This window comes from Lygodium microphyllum, chromosome 20 (genome assembly GCF_053477565.2).
Source record: "Lygodium microphyllum isolate KBCC chromosome 20, Lygodium_microphyllum_v1.1.10, whole genome shotgun sequence".
Lineage (NCBI taxonomy): Eukaryota > Viridiplantae > Streptophyta > Polypodiopsida > Schizaeales > Lygodiaceae > Lygodium > Lygodium microphyllum.
The window spans coordinates 26329271-26344434 of record NC_141154.1 but is presented as its reverse complement, the minus strand read 5'-3'; the positions used below and the strand labels follow the sequence as shown (position 1 = coordinate 26344434).

General features: G+C 40.4%; 1 protein-coding gene across 4 annotated transcripts in view; it reads right to left on the bottom strand.

Moving 5' to 3' along the window:
* The window catches only part of LOC148018763 (phosphoglucosamine mutase family protein), a 54083-nt gene that overhangs the window by 18043 nt on the left and 20876 nt on the right, over nt 1-15164 (bottom strand). For all 4 annotated transcript variants that reach the window (XM_087701071.1, XM_087701072.1, XM_087701075.1 and 1 more), the window contains 5 exons: nt 5832-5884; nt 5086-5174; nt 4597-4833; nt 4324-4388; nt 4189-4249 (listed from right to left, as the gene is read on the bottom strand). In XM_087701071.1, the coding sequence (XP_087557197.1) occupies nt 4189-4249; nt 4324-4388; nt 4597-4833; nt 5086-5174; nt 5832-5884 (505 nt within the window). The remainder of the gene's footprint in view (nt 1-4188; nt 4250-4323; nt 4389-4596; nt 4834-5085; nt 5175-5831; nt 5885-15164) is intronic.

The window sequence follows — 15164 nt, the reverse complement described above, 5'->3', positions numbered from 1 at the left end:
TTCGAAAAGTTGCTTTGCTTGTGGGTATAGATTGGAGCGAAATTGAGGAGGATTAGGAGGTGCATAGGGCTTCATCTTCTTTTGATTTGATGTCTGCTTTTACCGCTGTTTTTGTCCTTCGTTTGGGGCTGAATACTCCTCATCGTCAGCTACTCTCTTCTTATCATTCTTTTGGAATGATTTGTTGCCATTGTGCTCCATTTCCCATGTCTCAGTATGGTCAATGAGTTCCCTGAGACTAGAACAATGATAATGATTAAGAGCAGTACGAAGTTTAAAATGCAAACCTCCTTGAAACTTCCTAAGCTTTTCCGAACTGCTGATCTTCTTGAAATGTTGGACCTTCAAAAGTAGCTCCCAAAATCTCTTGGTATAGTCACCAAGTGACTCATTTTTTCTTTGCCAAAACCGATCCCATTCCATTTTTACATCTCTTTTCAAATGAACAGGAAGAAATTGGCTTTGTATCATGCGAACAAAGGACCGCCATGATTTTGGGGCAGCATGATCATATTCCAATCCCGTCCACCAAGTATGGGCTAAGTCGGTTAAATGTAAAGCTGCAAACTTAATCTTTTCTTTTTCTTTATATTTGTCACGACCATACAAAATTTGAAATTGACGAATAAACTTCAAAAGAAGATCAGGATTTCGGGAACCATCATACATACTGAACTTGATCTTATTTTCAAGTTGAGATAGTGACTTAGTCTTCTTCTTCTTCTTATGCCTTCGTCCATGCCCGGATCTTGAGGTTGAAGATGATGAAGTGCTTGATGTGGATGAAGATGGAGACGAGGGTGAAGAATATCGACGCCCTTGACGATGATGAGGCCTTCCACGAGAAGGGTGTGACTCTTCATCACTAGAAGAGGGTCCATCAGAGTAGGCGCCAGATGACTTTGAAGAAGAGGATGAGCTTCGACGCGATCTCTTTCTTTGTCTTGAAGTAGAATGGGACTGCCTCTTAGAAGTAGTTGGACTTCTTGATCGGCTCCTTTCATTGGTATGACTTTGTCTCCTTGAAACAGATGGGCTTCTTTCCTTGAATTCTTTGGGATTCTCAACTTTTTCTAGTTTGAGAAGTTGCTCACGAATTTGCTGATTCTCCTCTCTAAGACTTTGAATGGCTTGAAGGATAGCACTCGACTGATCCATTGAGATTCTTAAGAAAAAAAATATGCTCAAGCACTCAATGCAAGGGCTGAAAACAAACAAACTTATAATTGTAAGCACTACCAGTGTTGGGGTGAGGACCGAGCCAAAGCTCTGATACCACTGTAAACGCCCCGAACAACGTAGTATACTTAACAATTATGATAGTTTAATATAAAAAAGAATGAACACTTAAAGCTGAAAATGAAAATTACTCACAAAATTACAGCCATAAAAATGTAAAAGTAATGGAGACAAGATTGAGGATTGAAGATGGGCAACCCCCCCCCGAAGGAATGTATTTCTGCTCAACCCAAGTCCCTTAGGGAAGAGCTCAGTTACAATCAACCTGAGAGTGAGGAGAAGTAATTCTCACTCTCACAAGATCATACAAAGATGTACAAACACACATGCATTATCTATTATGCAATGATAAGAACTGATTTCTTTACAGTATGAGAGAAGAAAGAGGGGAAATCAGCCTTTCTCCATCGTTGAACAGTAGTACATGGATAGGGCTTGCTCGTTGTTGCTAAAATAGAAGAAAGAGCTTGAGAAGGAGGTGTTGTAATGAATTTACAGGCTTACTGTCATGTAAAACAGCAGTGATAGAAGAGGGAATATGGAGGAATTTGATAATGGAGAAGTGGGGGATGATGATGGGGATGGATGGGGCAAGTTTATGGCTATCTGTGGGTGCTGTACATCAGTTTACAGCAAAGAAAAATGATGCTGAATGAAGAAAAACGAGCTCTTATTTATAGGAGAGGGAAGAGCTAGTACAAAAGGGGAAAGTGGAGTAACACAAGACAAGTGTCCAGCCACATGTCATGAGATGTGACAAGTGGTGGGACACTTGGAAACTTGTGTGACAAGTGTCTTGACACTTGTCTCTTCTCTATGGCCTTCCTTTTTGGGCTGAATACTGTCAAGAATAGAAACAACCAAATTTAGTAAGCACAGTCAGAGTATAGAACTTACTATTTTTAAAATGACATCCCTATTTTTTAGGACTAGCATTTTTAGGCTAATTCAAGGCTCCTAAAATTTAGGGATCTCCTAAAATTTAGGGACCCCCCCAATATGGGTGTCATATGAAAGCTTTTTCCGTGTACATCGCAAAAACGGTATCAGAATCTTCATCTGACTTTCCTATGCAAAGAAATGTGCATTTCAAGCTTTCAGCCCACACATGCACATTATACAAGCAGTTCATGATCGTGCCATCTTGTTGATTGTAACTGTCTGTTCTGGTGGATCTAGCCCACACTTCAAGGCATCAATCCTTTCCGTGTGCGAGTCTAACCCTGATATGCATGAGTTCTGGTCACAGGCGCCCAATCGGGCCATATAGGTGGAAGTGTGAACTATCTTTTCTCTAACCCACCGCGTGGGTCCACCATAACCTGTGACCACTCATCAGTGGCCAGCTCCAATGCACTTTTCTTTATATCTAATTAGGGCAAAGGAAATAAATTTAATAAATCATTATATAGACAAATTAATGAAAAAGGATACAAATTCTGTTTCTATAGAGTTGTGACATAGGCTATTAGAGGAAGTCCTCAGTCTGCTGTATGGCCATAACTGAATTTTGTAACTTTGTCGGCAAATAAATTGTGGCAGAGAGAGAGAGAGAGAAAGAGCTCTAGAGAGCTGTTAGTGGCGGTCACAGGTCTGCTATGCCCATAACTGAAGACTGTTGGTAAGTGGACTGGGAGAGAGAGAGAGAGAGAGAGAGAGAGAGAGCTGTTACTGGCAGTCACAGGTCTGAACTTTCTTATGCTCATAACTGAAGTCTACCAGTACATGGACTGAGATATATGTGTGTGTGTGTGTGTGTGTGTGTGTGTGTGTGTGTGTGTGTAGAGAGAGAGAGAGAGAGAGAGAGAAACATATGACTCCACATCCACAAATGAACTGTCCCTGCTCTAGTCTGTGATGGCCAGAAACGATCTTGGAATAATGCACGTTTGCGGACCTGGTGCACGACATGTTTCTGCAACAGCAACCAAGAGAAAAACAGAAAAACAGATAGAAACAGCCAACATTTTTAACAATTAAACATTAAATCTTAAATACTATTTGACATTATTAGTTTTAAAGACAATGCTACAAAACCTTGAACATTAAACATGACGATTAAAGCATTCGGCAAAGAAAATAATTAAATGAAAGAGGTATGAACACAATTAACATCATTATTCACGTTGATTATTTACATGAATATAATTACTTTAACATCATTATTCTCACACGAAACAGGGCAACACGAAAACGTTTTAACAAAAACATTTCGGACATGTCGCAAAACGGGGCAACACAAAACGTTTCCCCAAGGGGAAACGCCACGTGGCAGCCATTTCCCCAAGGAAAACGTTTCGGACAGGGGAACGAATTTCAGGGCCTCCTCCACACCTTTCGGCATTTTGGATCCTGCAAAAGGGGTGTTTCCCACTTCTATGACATAGGCCATCACAAGTTAGGCATGCAAGAGTTGCTATAACTCATACTCCAAGGGATAATATGAGTAAAGACTGTTAAGAATGTTCCTAAAACCTAGCCCTAATACCTTACATAATGTCAGGCGAAAATGGGCAGCTATGGTTCTAAACTAGACCGGATCTGGTCTACTATAGTTCTCTATTTACTGAGATATACCTCTCTATTGATTATCAATGGCCAAGCATAGCTATGAAACATCTCTTACAAACCACAATATTTGTAGATGGTTCAACCACAAGCCACATCCCACATGAGATCAACTACTAAACCACTAAGATGTTTGGAATCCAAGTCACTGACTGCCAAAAGAAAGCATTCTACTATTAGCTCCCTCTTAACTTCTTCCCATAATTCTGTGCTTACTTCTACCTTGAGCAATGCATAAGAGAAGATTAATGAAATATTGTCTCATGCTATGGGGCTAAGCAAATATATTCATAGATCATACAAACTTTCAACTAATTTTCCCAACAAATAAGAAGAATGTAACTCTTAATTTTGTGATCTTAGTCAGATAATCTACCATACCATCAGGTTCTAAAAACTGACTTCCCACTGTTGATGCACCCAATGGTTCAAGAACTTTCGCCTGTGAAAGAGTATGACAAGTCATTGGAAAAAATGGTTTGAAAAGATTGAAATATCTAGAGGATAGACACTCACTGGGAAAAAACCCCCTGCTCCATTTCCTGCATCCACGACAATGTGGAAACCCTCCAAGGGACGTTCTGTACAAACAAGGGGTGACTAGTAATGTGATTGGAGAGAAAAAGGTTAACTCCCACAACTTGGAGGTTATATAGAGCTTGCAGCATCAGAACTTATCATAGATGCAAATTGCTTTTAAAAACAGGTGCAATAGTTGACACTGGTGTGGGCAGGAACTTGAAAAGAAATAAATAAGAGAATAAACTCAAACAATTAGCAGCAAGCTACCTAGACCACCAGCTCCTTTCCTCACTGCTTCAATTAAACTAAGTGCATACTGATCCATAAATTTGACTTTCTTTGCTGATTTTCCTGAACCTAAGACGGCTCCTTCCACATTCTCATCTGTAATACTGTCATATATTTTCGCTGCTCTGGCCAAGATGTCACTAATGTCCATTTTCCCTAGTCCTCCATTGGATGTAAAAAATTTGAAGCCATTCCGATTGTATGGCAGGTGACTTGCTGTTCCACAGAAATCCACAAATCAGTGCTTTAACAACACATTTCCAAAATTAAGACTACATAGAAATCTAGGTAGAAAATGAAGGTTGCAACCTGTGGCCAAATTACAAATCCATCAAAAAGACATAGCATAATGGATTAGTGCTTTGAAGACATATTGTACAATAATGATTTTAATCGGTCAAAAGTAAATATCATAATCAGTCCCATCAACCCTACCCAAGCTAAAAAATACTGAGTTGTACGACATACCTGTTATCATGATTGAACCGTCTACAGGGCAGTACATATCTTCCCTTTCTGTTATTGTACTGTAGAACATTGCTGGCGTAGAAGCCAAGCTGGATTTGAAACAAAGTATGTACCTTAGTTAGAACTGAGAGCATTGAAGAGCTATTTAGCATTTCAATATCATCTGCACATACTTGGAGTTGTCTTTAAGCTAAATACAGTCCAGACAGTCCCAACTGTTTCTAAGATCCATAAGCTAGCTAGTAACACAATTCCACAAGAACATGTTCAGCAACTGGGATCAGATATCATAAAGCATAAACTGGAAGAAATAAAAGCCATGAACATGCAGATACAGAAACCATATCAAAGCATCAACACACATCTGCATTAAATACATAAAAGAGCGCCAAATATTTGTGCAACCCACTACAGTTTACCTCTCGTGGTGATGTTGTAATTCAATGTGTACCAGTATTCTGCTAAAATAGAGTACAATATTGCTCCAGTACAAAGGCTATCTTAATGTCATCAAATGTTCCAAAGGAGGCATGCAAAACCACCTCATCAAGGAATTTAAAAAGAGTTTTCATTTTGCTTTTTCTCATTTCATAAATAGTGGACTTCCTGAGACTCGGATGTTAAGCCATCAGGACAACATCCAAACCCATTTTTGTTATCCCACATGCAAAAAACAGATTTGTTTCATCCCTAGAGTGAATCTCTTTTTTTTCCCCCCCAAAACTTTTATAAATTGTGATACTAACCCATAAAGAATAACCTCTAAGCCAGCTTTTGTTATCCCATGTGCAGCTGCTGCCTGTTCAATCCAACATCAATGCTCACATGTTATACGTCAGAACCACAAACTAATCAATATTTTCTCAAGAAAAAGGAATTATGCTTCAGCCGAACTACACCAAGGTAAAACATGACACATGCCATCAATGATAAACCAAGAAAACCTAAAGGATCATTGAGAACCTCTAATACAAAGGTCGCATGAATAGCCAATCTAGTCATTTATAATGTCAAACCATGTGTGATTCAAGGTGGAAGAAGGTGCCTCAATTTCATGTATGAAGAAAAGCAACTCTCCTCCTCATTCAATCTGAGTCGCCTTCCAATTTATCCCATTTCCCACAAACGGTTTGAATAATCTCTACCCAAATCTTAGAAAGATACTCCATTGTGGGAATTCCTATATCTGAATGACATGATTCCATTTAGCTATCTAGTATCATTTCTGCATCCTATGCAAGATTGCAAATTCTACATATGTTGGTAAGGCATCTATAACAGCTGCACTTGCCTCTTTCTCTTTCTTTCCTTCTTTAGCAACTTTGGACAGTCTTCAATGAGCTGACCTAACTACTTGCAATAGTTACACTTTTTAGCAAATTAGTCAGTTCAAGTGTGAGTCTGCGCATGAGCAAAAGGCTGGGCACATCATTTATCAGTCTTTATTTGTTTGCACCTGATTTATTGGGGCCAACTTGTGGCCAACTGGTCATTTATTGCTAGCCAACTTGATTGTTTTATTCTTTATTCAGCTGGCTGACTCTTTGCTGATTATGGCCATTGTCATCACCAGTGCCTACTCAGCCAGTGACTTATTGTTGTATCTATTTAACCTTTTGTCTTGGTATATGGATTCCATTTCTTGAGCATCTCTTCCTTCAGATCTTTTCCAATGTTCTGCTTTTATTTTCAGTCTCTCTCATGTTGTGCAGTCTGTTACAACAATTTCACACACTTCCATCACTACACCCACTTCTAACATGGTATCAAGCATCCGTGTTCGGCAACTTGGTGTTGTTTTCTACTGTTGTAGTCTTCCCTCACATTGTTCCACCACTAATCAACCTTTCCCCATCTCTGCTACTGCTCAAGAAACCTGTCCCGACTAAAAACGCCAGTTTTCAGCCTTTTGATGCCTGCATTTTGACCACAGTAGCCTATGTTTTCAACTTCTGCATTATTTTATTACTGTCCGACTGCATTTAATGCTCTATCAATCTATGTTTTCCTAATCAGCCTCTACTTTTTCTACATTTATTGCTCTTGCAAGCTGGGCAACTATCTTTTCACGTCATGTTGGCTATAATCTTCATCTTCTGGCTGTGTTTGATCAGATTATCTGAAACCAACCTTCCTTCTTGAAGAGGGTGGTGAAACCTGATTAAGGACTTAATTACAGCAATTAACAAATTCACAAAACTGAAAATGCACACTTTACCACTTTAATCTTGGACATTGGACGCCCTGTTGGTCCCAAAGCTCCCACCCCTTTTGGTATTTCCTTAACTTATATTGCAAATGGATAGAGTATAATTGAGATCCTCTTACCTCCTCCACTAATCCAAGTGCCTCTTGCTGTCAAAACTGCTTAGCAAGTCTCCAAACCAATTTGCCCTTTGGTTTGCTTGAGGATTGGCCTTCACCCTGCTCCTTGAAAGACAAATTCAACCCCAAATCTGATATTGGTTGGCTGGCCTCTTGAATCTCCCTAAAAATTCCTCAATTTCAGCTGTTGGAATTCAAGTCCTGGGCCCTCAATTTTGAGCACACATCCCAAGGCAGATTCAAAACCCTAATTTATGTCATAAATTAGGGTTTACAGCAGAGATTGACTAAAGTCTCTTCCTCTAATGGCTCAAACTACTGAAAAATGCTGAGATAACTTGAGAGATGGCTAGGGAATAAGAGGGGATGATGTAGAGAGAGAAATTTCAAAGTTTCATCACAAGAAACACTAAAAAACTGCTATTGCCCCGCTCAAACAGCCATGGAAGCTATCATCTATAGCTTAGGACTAACAAAAAGACTATTGTCCCCTGCTGTATACAATCATCTGCACCACAAGGACCTTGGGCTGCTATCACCTGCTCTGGAGGCCTCCAAACTGCTATCAGATGCTGTAGGACTGATCCTCGGTGGCTGCAAATCACATTAGCAGCCTCTCCTTGCTCTCTAACAACCTCCTTCTCTCTCACAATGGCTAGAATAGACTCCACCAACCCCTAAAAACGTTTTTTCCACTTGCATGGGCAAGTTTTGCCAAGTGGCAACCTTCTAATCCCATTTTTCAACATTATCCAGCTTATAAAGTTACTTTTCAAAATATTAATTTAATAATTATTCTAGTGCTCAAAATATTGATTTCACCAACCAATAATTAAACTAGCTAGGCCAATTTGTCTTCCAAGTATCGATGAGCAGTTATTGGCCCTTAGACTGGCATTAATTAATTAATTGATGCCTAGTCTCTAATATTACCACTGACATTAGTGGCCAATAAATTGGTCTAGGCCCAGATTTGACACCAAGTACCACCTAGTACCTGTCAAGCATAACTTATTACGACTTTTGCCTTTGATACCACTGCATCCTCGAGGTTCTTGGTCTATTACCATAAAACAATTGACATGCGCATCACATATGCTAAACAACCTTGCACATTTTATTAATATGTTAATCAAATGTTAGATTAGAGCATCTCAAAGTTTCTCATCCTTCTAATATTTTTTCCTACTGCAGCAATCGTTTTCTGAGTTGTCTTCAACCTACATGTGAACTTCTAACTAATGGAGTCTATGTTGTGTTTTGGATGTACTCTCTCTCTCTCTCTCTCTCTCTCTCTCTCTCTCTCTCTCTCTCTCTCTCTCTCTCTCTCTTGCCAGGGTTTCAAATAGGCATTGTTTCTATTATAGCTAACATTGTCTTTCTTATAGCGTGCCATTTTAAGGCATTATAGTTGGTCGGTATGATAAAATGATCTGGTTTTTTTCAAGAGACCACCGCTTATAATCTAGATATTTTTACTATAGTACGGGATTAATTTCTAAATGAAATAACTACTTCAAACCACTCATGGTCTCATAGGTCATTTTGGCCCTTTGTAGACAATATATCATTTCATTTCATTTCTCTCTCTTTTTTTTTTGTGAAGATAATTGAATTAAGTACTAAATATTTACATGAGACCATCAAGTCAATATTCTCTCTGTATCTCTTACATTCTATTACATCAGACCATCAGGTCAGCATACTCAATCTCTCACACTGTCTCTGTGGAAATTTACAAGATGTGAGCAAGCTCTTAGAACAACTTATTACATAACCAATTCTAATAAATTAGACGGCAAAAACAGTTGGAGTAGAGCGAACAATCGCCAGCCAAGGAGCAGCAATGTCCGAAAGGACCAGGTCAGCTGACATCATAGAAGTGATTTGCCATAACACCAATCCACGTACACGGGCCACATGCTCATGGATGCCCGATGCCGAATCAAAAATAAAGACATTGTGAGTACGCCATATGTGCCACAGGGCTATCCATCTAAGAAAATGGAATAGGCAGGAACAATCTAAAGACAAAGATGGCATAGATGACATATTTCCCATAATCCACGAACGAATTGGTATGCGATGTTGGGTCACCAAGAACCACACACGGGAAATGAAATTCTAGATCTATCGCGCAACAAGGCAAGAGACAAAGAGGTGAAGCAATGTCTCATCGCATGTGGTACAGAAAACACAGCGCCCTGCAGAGATCTTTCGGGCATGGAGCACTTCTCCCATTGGAAGACCCCCAATGAGCAGCCTCCACATGAACACTTTACCCTGATACGGAACCTTAGACTTCCAAAGCTGGATAAATCTGTCCCGCCACTTCTTTTTGCTATCCCTGAGATGCCAGAACTTATTAACTTTCCCCGTGACCCATCTTTTAGCTTCCACCATCTAATGATATATCTAATTCACTGACCTTTTCTAAAATTCATCAGGAAGCACAAACTTCCAGTCACACCATGGATGCAATGGCTGTAACACAGGCAAAAGAGAACCTCTGAAGACAGTCTTGTATTGATGACCAAAGGTCCCTGTATCCACGAGGCACCCTAAAGTACTGACAAATACGTCTAAAAGAATAAAGGCAAGGCTGCCCAAGAATAACCCCATCACAGACTATCTTCAACCCTAACCTAGCCATCCAATTAAACTTATCTCGCTGCAAATCTTTGTGTGGCCAATCCAACAACCTTGAGGAAGCCAGTATTTCTCCTTGCAGCGAATTTTCCTCCTTACGAATATCCGGAGAACGCCAGACAGCAAAACGAGGCATCTCCTGCCAGGAAGCAATTAAATGAGAAAGGAGAAAAGACTCGGAGACCTTTATGGGCCTTTTAGAATTAAGCGCATGCCACCAAGAAGCATGAATAACCGTGCTTCCACAAGAGATGCCACTCTTTTCTATGAAGATTTTGGTAATATCTGACCAAGGATGACACTGACATAGATTATGCAAAAGGGACAACCTCAACGCAGCCATATGCAAATTAACATCCAACAAAGCTGCACTCCCCATCCTTTTCAAAGTGGTGACATGCTGCTAGGAGATCCATACCTGCCCCAAACGATTGCCTTTCTTTTTCCACAACATAAAAATTTTGATAGGCTGGATCAAATCCAAAAGGGACTTCTTAGTCCGAGGCAGCAATGGCAGAAAGAAGAAAATCATATTGATCATAATGCATTGAGCCACTTTTAGCCTAACGTGAAGAGGCCAACTCTGAGATTTCCAGTACATTAACCTGTCATGAATTCGGGATGCCATCCAATCCAACAAAGCACGGGGAGCAACCTCCACATCAATAGGATATCCCAAGTGTCTAGTTATATCTCTCTCTCTCTCTCTCTCTCTCTCTCTCTCTCTCTCTCTCTCTCTCTCTCTCTCTTCTCCCCACACACACACCTCTTCTTTTCTTCATCTTCACTTTTTAACCTCTCCAATGGCACCTCTCTACTACTAAATTGATGATGAGCTTCATGATCTTGATTACCTAACCTGGATCTTGGGAGTGTTTGAAGACCCAATAGATGCATATGATGAAGCATAAAAGCCTTGGGCAAAGGCTTCGTGAAGAGATTGGCCGCATTGTCTGCCATAGAACAATAAACCGCCGCAAACTTGAAATCCACAATCCGCTCTCATATATAATGATACTGAACCTCTATGCTTTGTGCGAGCATGAAACATGGGGTTCTTGGCTAGAGCTAAGGCACTCTAGTCATACACGCACAATTGAGTGGGACCTATCTGCGGAAAGCCAATCTCTGCCAACCTCTGGTCGAGCCAAACTACCTCCATAGTTGTGAAACAAAGGGCACCATACTAAGCCTTTGTAGAAGAAAGTGCCACAATAGGCTGCTTCTTACTACTCCATGAGATAGCACCTGAGCCAAGGGAGAAAGCAAAACCTGTAGCAAATCATCTCGAATCCACATCACCTACCCAATCTGACTCACTCCATCTAGATAGAGTGGTCCCCCTCTCCATACATGATCCCATAGGATCGAGTGCCCCTATAAATAGCAAAGAACACATAACACACAAAGTTGCATTCTAGTGAGCCTTCATAAAAGAAGAAAAATGTGCCACCACAAAGGAAATATTCGGCCAAGTGTGAATGAGCCAAATCAATGAGCCAACAAGGCATCTCTACCAGGTAGCATCTGGACAAGAATCACCCGTTGCTAACAACTTGGACTCTCGATCCATGGGGCAAGAAATATGCCGACACTCACCCATGCCAAACTTTGAAAGTAACTCAAGGATGTGCCTACGCTAGGAGATGAAGATGCCTTGTACCATCTAATAAATCTCCAAACCAAGGAAGAACTGTAGGATCCCAAGATCTGTCATGTCGAACTCTTATCAAAATATCTCCGGAGTCTAGTCAAAATCCCTATGATAATAAGGTCATCAACATACAAAATGAACAAGACGCATCTGTCACCCTCAACCTATAATAAAGGTTGGAATCATAATCTGATCAATCGAAGCAACTCAATAAGAAGAATCAATCCTTTGGTGCCAAGCGCAAGGAGCTTGCTACAAGCCATAGAGGGCCTTCAGCAAGGCCAACTTCACAGCCATCTAATAAACTGGCCAACCATGATGAGCAACAAGAACCAAGATAGCTCAAATAGTAGACATCCAAGCTGTAGGTGCAAAGGTCTCAAAGTAATCCAATCGTGTCCACTAAGAAAAGCCCTTGGCCACAAGCCGAGCCTTATGCTTGTCCAAGGATCCATCTGCAAGATACTTGGTCTTATAGACCCACTTTACACCAATCACTTTCCACTTCTTCAAACGGGGAACCAACTCCCAAGTCTGGTTCCGCTCCATTGAATTGAGCTCAACCTACATAGCACTACGCCAAACCTCCTGCACAAGAGCCTCATCAATTGTAGTAGGCTCATGATCTTGAAGGATTTGTAACATAAGGGTATATTTCACGCACACTGAACTATCCCATTAGGCCTCAATCCTCGCTGATCTATGTGGGCCAAGAGATGTCTCAAGGAACTAATGCATGAGCCTTTGATACCACCTAGGAATGGTGATAGATGCATCCTTCTACGAAAGAGAACGAGGAGTCTCAAGTACCTATAGCGCACCTAGCTCTTAAGGGACTCTCTCTCACTAAGGGAAGGTAAATCCCCCTCATCTGATGCAAAAGACTCCCCCTCTCACAACTCAATTCCCCCCAAAAGAAACGTGAGGAGATGGGGAAGGGGTAGAAATGCTCAATGACGAGGTAGAAGAAGAAGGAGCCATCAAGGGTCAAAGGGGAGAAAAAGAGAGAGATGGGGTAGAATAGGAAGGAGGAGGAGAAGACGCAAACGGAGAAGGGGTGCAAATGGATAACCTAGAAGAGCGGGAGAAATCAGCTAATGATGAAGAACCACTGTAACAGAAGAACCATCAATCAGATCTATAGAGGCCCCAGCCTCATCGAAGATCCCATCCTTGCTCACCTCGATCTTTTGCCTTGTCAAGTTGTAAAGCCAATAGTCCTTCATGGTCGTGTTGAAGCCCACGAAGATAAGCTTCTCCAACTAAGGATCAAGTGTGCTCCCTCTTTTCTTCTTGTCCATAGACATATGCATCGCACTCAAAGATGCAAAAGTGGGATACAGAAGCTTCTTCCCAAAGAAAGCCTCATAGGGAGTCATATCTGTCATTGCCAAGTAGGAGACCTATTACAGATATAAACTTCTTTAGCCACTACCTCACCCCAAAGGAAACAAGAGAAACTCCTATACTCCAACATGAATCTGGCCATTTTGAGCATGGTCTAATTGGCGCACTCCACCACACCATTCTTGGATCATGTATTCGGATGGAAGTACTCCACCCAAATATCGTGATCCCTGCAAAATTGAGAAACAAAAATCGTCGCCAGGGTATACTCACACGCCACAAACCTTGAAAGATGCTTGTGTTTCCACAAACACCTTCCACTCGTAGAAGTGGGAGTACATCTCACTCTTGTACTCCAAGAAGTAGGGCCATACATAACACTGAAAGTCGTCAATAATCAACAAGAGATAATTGACCTTGCCCGGGGAGGCCATACCCATAGGTCTGCAAAGGTCGGTGTGAACCATTTGTAGCAATGAAGAAGCACTCTAAGTAGCAACTTGTGGATGAGGCTATCTATACTGCTTACCTCACAAGCAGCTAAGGCAATGAGAGTGAATGGGAGGTGTTGAGCTAAAAATGCATTATTTTGACTTCAACAACCCCAAAACACGCTTAATTAATGAATAAACCTTCTTAATTTAAAAAAGTTCCCAAGAAGTCTTATGATCTGAAACATAACACTTCAGTAGATCTAAAACAGTCGAATTTGCTTCTTCAAACTATCCATCAATTTGTGGATGGAAAGAAGATGAAAAATTTCAGCGTAGTGCCCATGTTTTTAAATAATACTTTCCGAAACAAGCTAGTCATTCTCGAGTCTCTATCACTGACAATTGACCATAGCATTCCAAGGTATTTGAAGATATTATGCATAAATATCTTTACCATGTGTTCTAACTTAACCTTTTTCCTTACACGAATGAAATGTGTATGTTTGCTAAGTCTGCAAATGATAGTCTAGATTCCATCATTCCTTGAAGAAGTTCTTGGCAGATCAAAAATGAAATCCATAGCAATATTTTCCCATGGCCTTTCTGGAATAGGCAGTGGTTGCAATAACGCTGGTGCCTTCTATCTATCAAATTTGACCTTTTGGCATACAAGGCAAGATCTGACATATGCATCAACATTAGATCTCAAGGCTAGCCAATAGAAGAAAGTCTCTACCGCTTTGACTGTAGCATCAATACCACGATGTCCTGCATATGGTGGAGCATGACTTTCTAATAAAACTTTTGGCCTTAGCTGTTTTGTAACGCATAGTCTTCCATGCATGATGATAAAGCCTTCTTTGAACACATAATGATCATGATGTTGGCCATTGATCAACTGTTCATAGATTTCAAAGAAATCTTCGACATCAGCATACTGCTCTTTCATATCATCCAATTCATGGAGATAAGAAATTGAAACAACTGACAACTGTGGTTTACAAGATAAAGCATCTATAACTACATTCTTCTTGCCTTCCACATGCACTATCTGAAAATGAAACATAGATAGGAAATTTGCCCAACGCATGTGTTTCTCTGACAATTTAGCTTGTGTGAGAAAGTATCTAAGTATTTGATGATCCGTTTGCACTACAAAATCAGCACCAACCAAATAGTGCTTCCAACTAGAAAGTGCATGGATCACAACCAATAACTCTTTCTCATAAATTTGATAAGTCCTTTCAATGACAAAAAGTACTCTACTCTCGTATGCCACAACTCGGCCATTCTGCATTAATACAGTACCAATGTTGTTTCCACATGCATCACACTGTACTACGAATGGCTTAGACACATCTTGCAAAATAAGTACTAGATCTATAGTCATTTTCCCCTTCAAATATCTAAATGCTGATTTCTCTTTGTCAGTCCATTGCCATTTGATATCTTTCTTTTTAAGCGCATGTAAAGGAGAAGCAATCTCTGCAAAATGTCTTACAAATCTTCTATAGTAAGAGCATAGGCCAAGGAAACTGCGGACATCATAAACGGTTTTCAAGTCTGGCCAAGAGACAATTGCTTCTATCTTTGCAGGATCCATCTTCACACCATCTTTAGAAACTATGTGCCCCAAGGAAGTGAATCTCTTCCAAAAAGAATTCACTCTT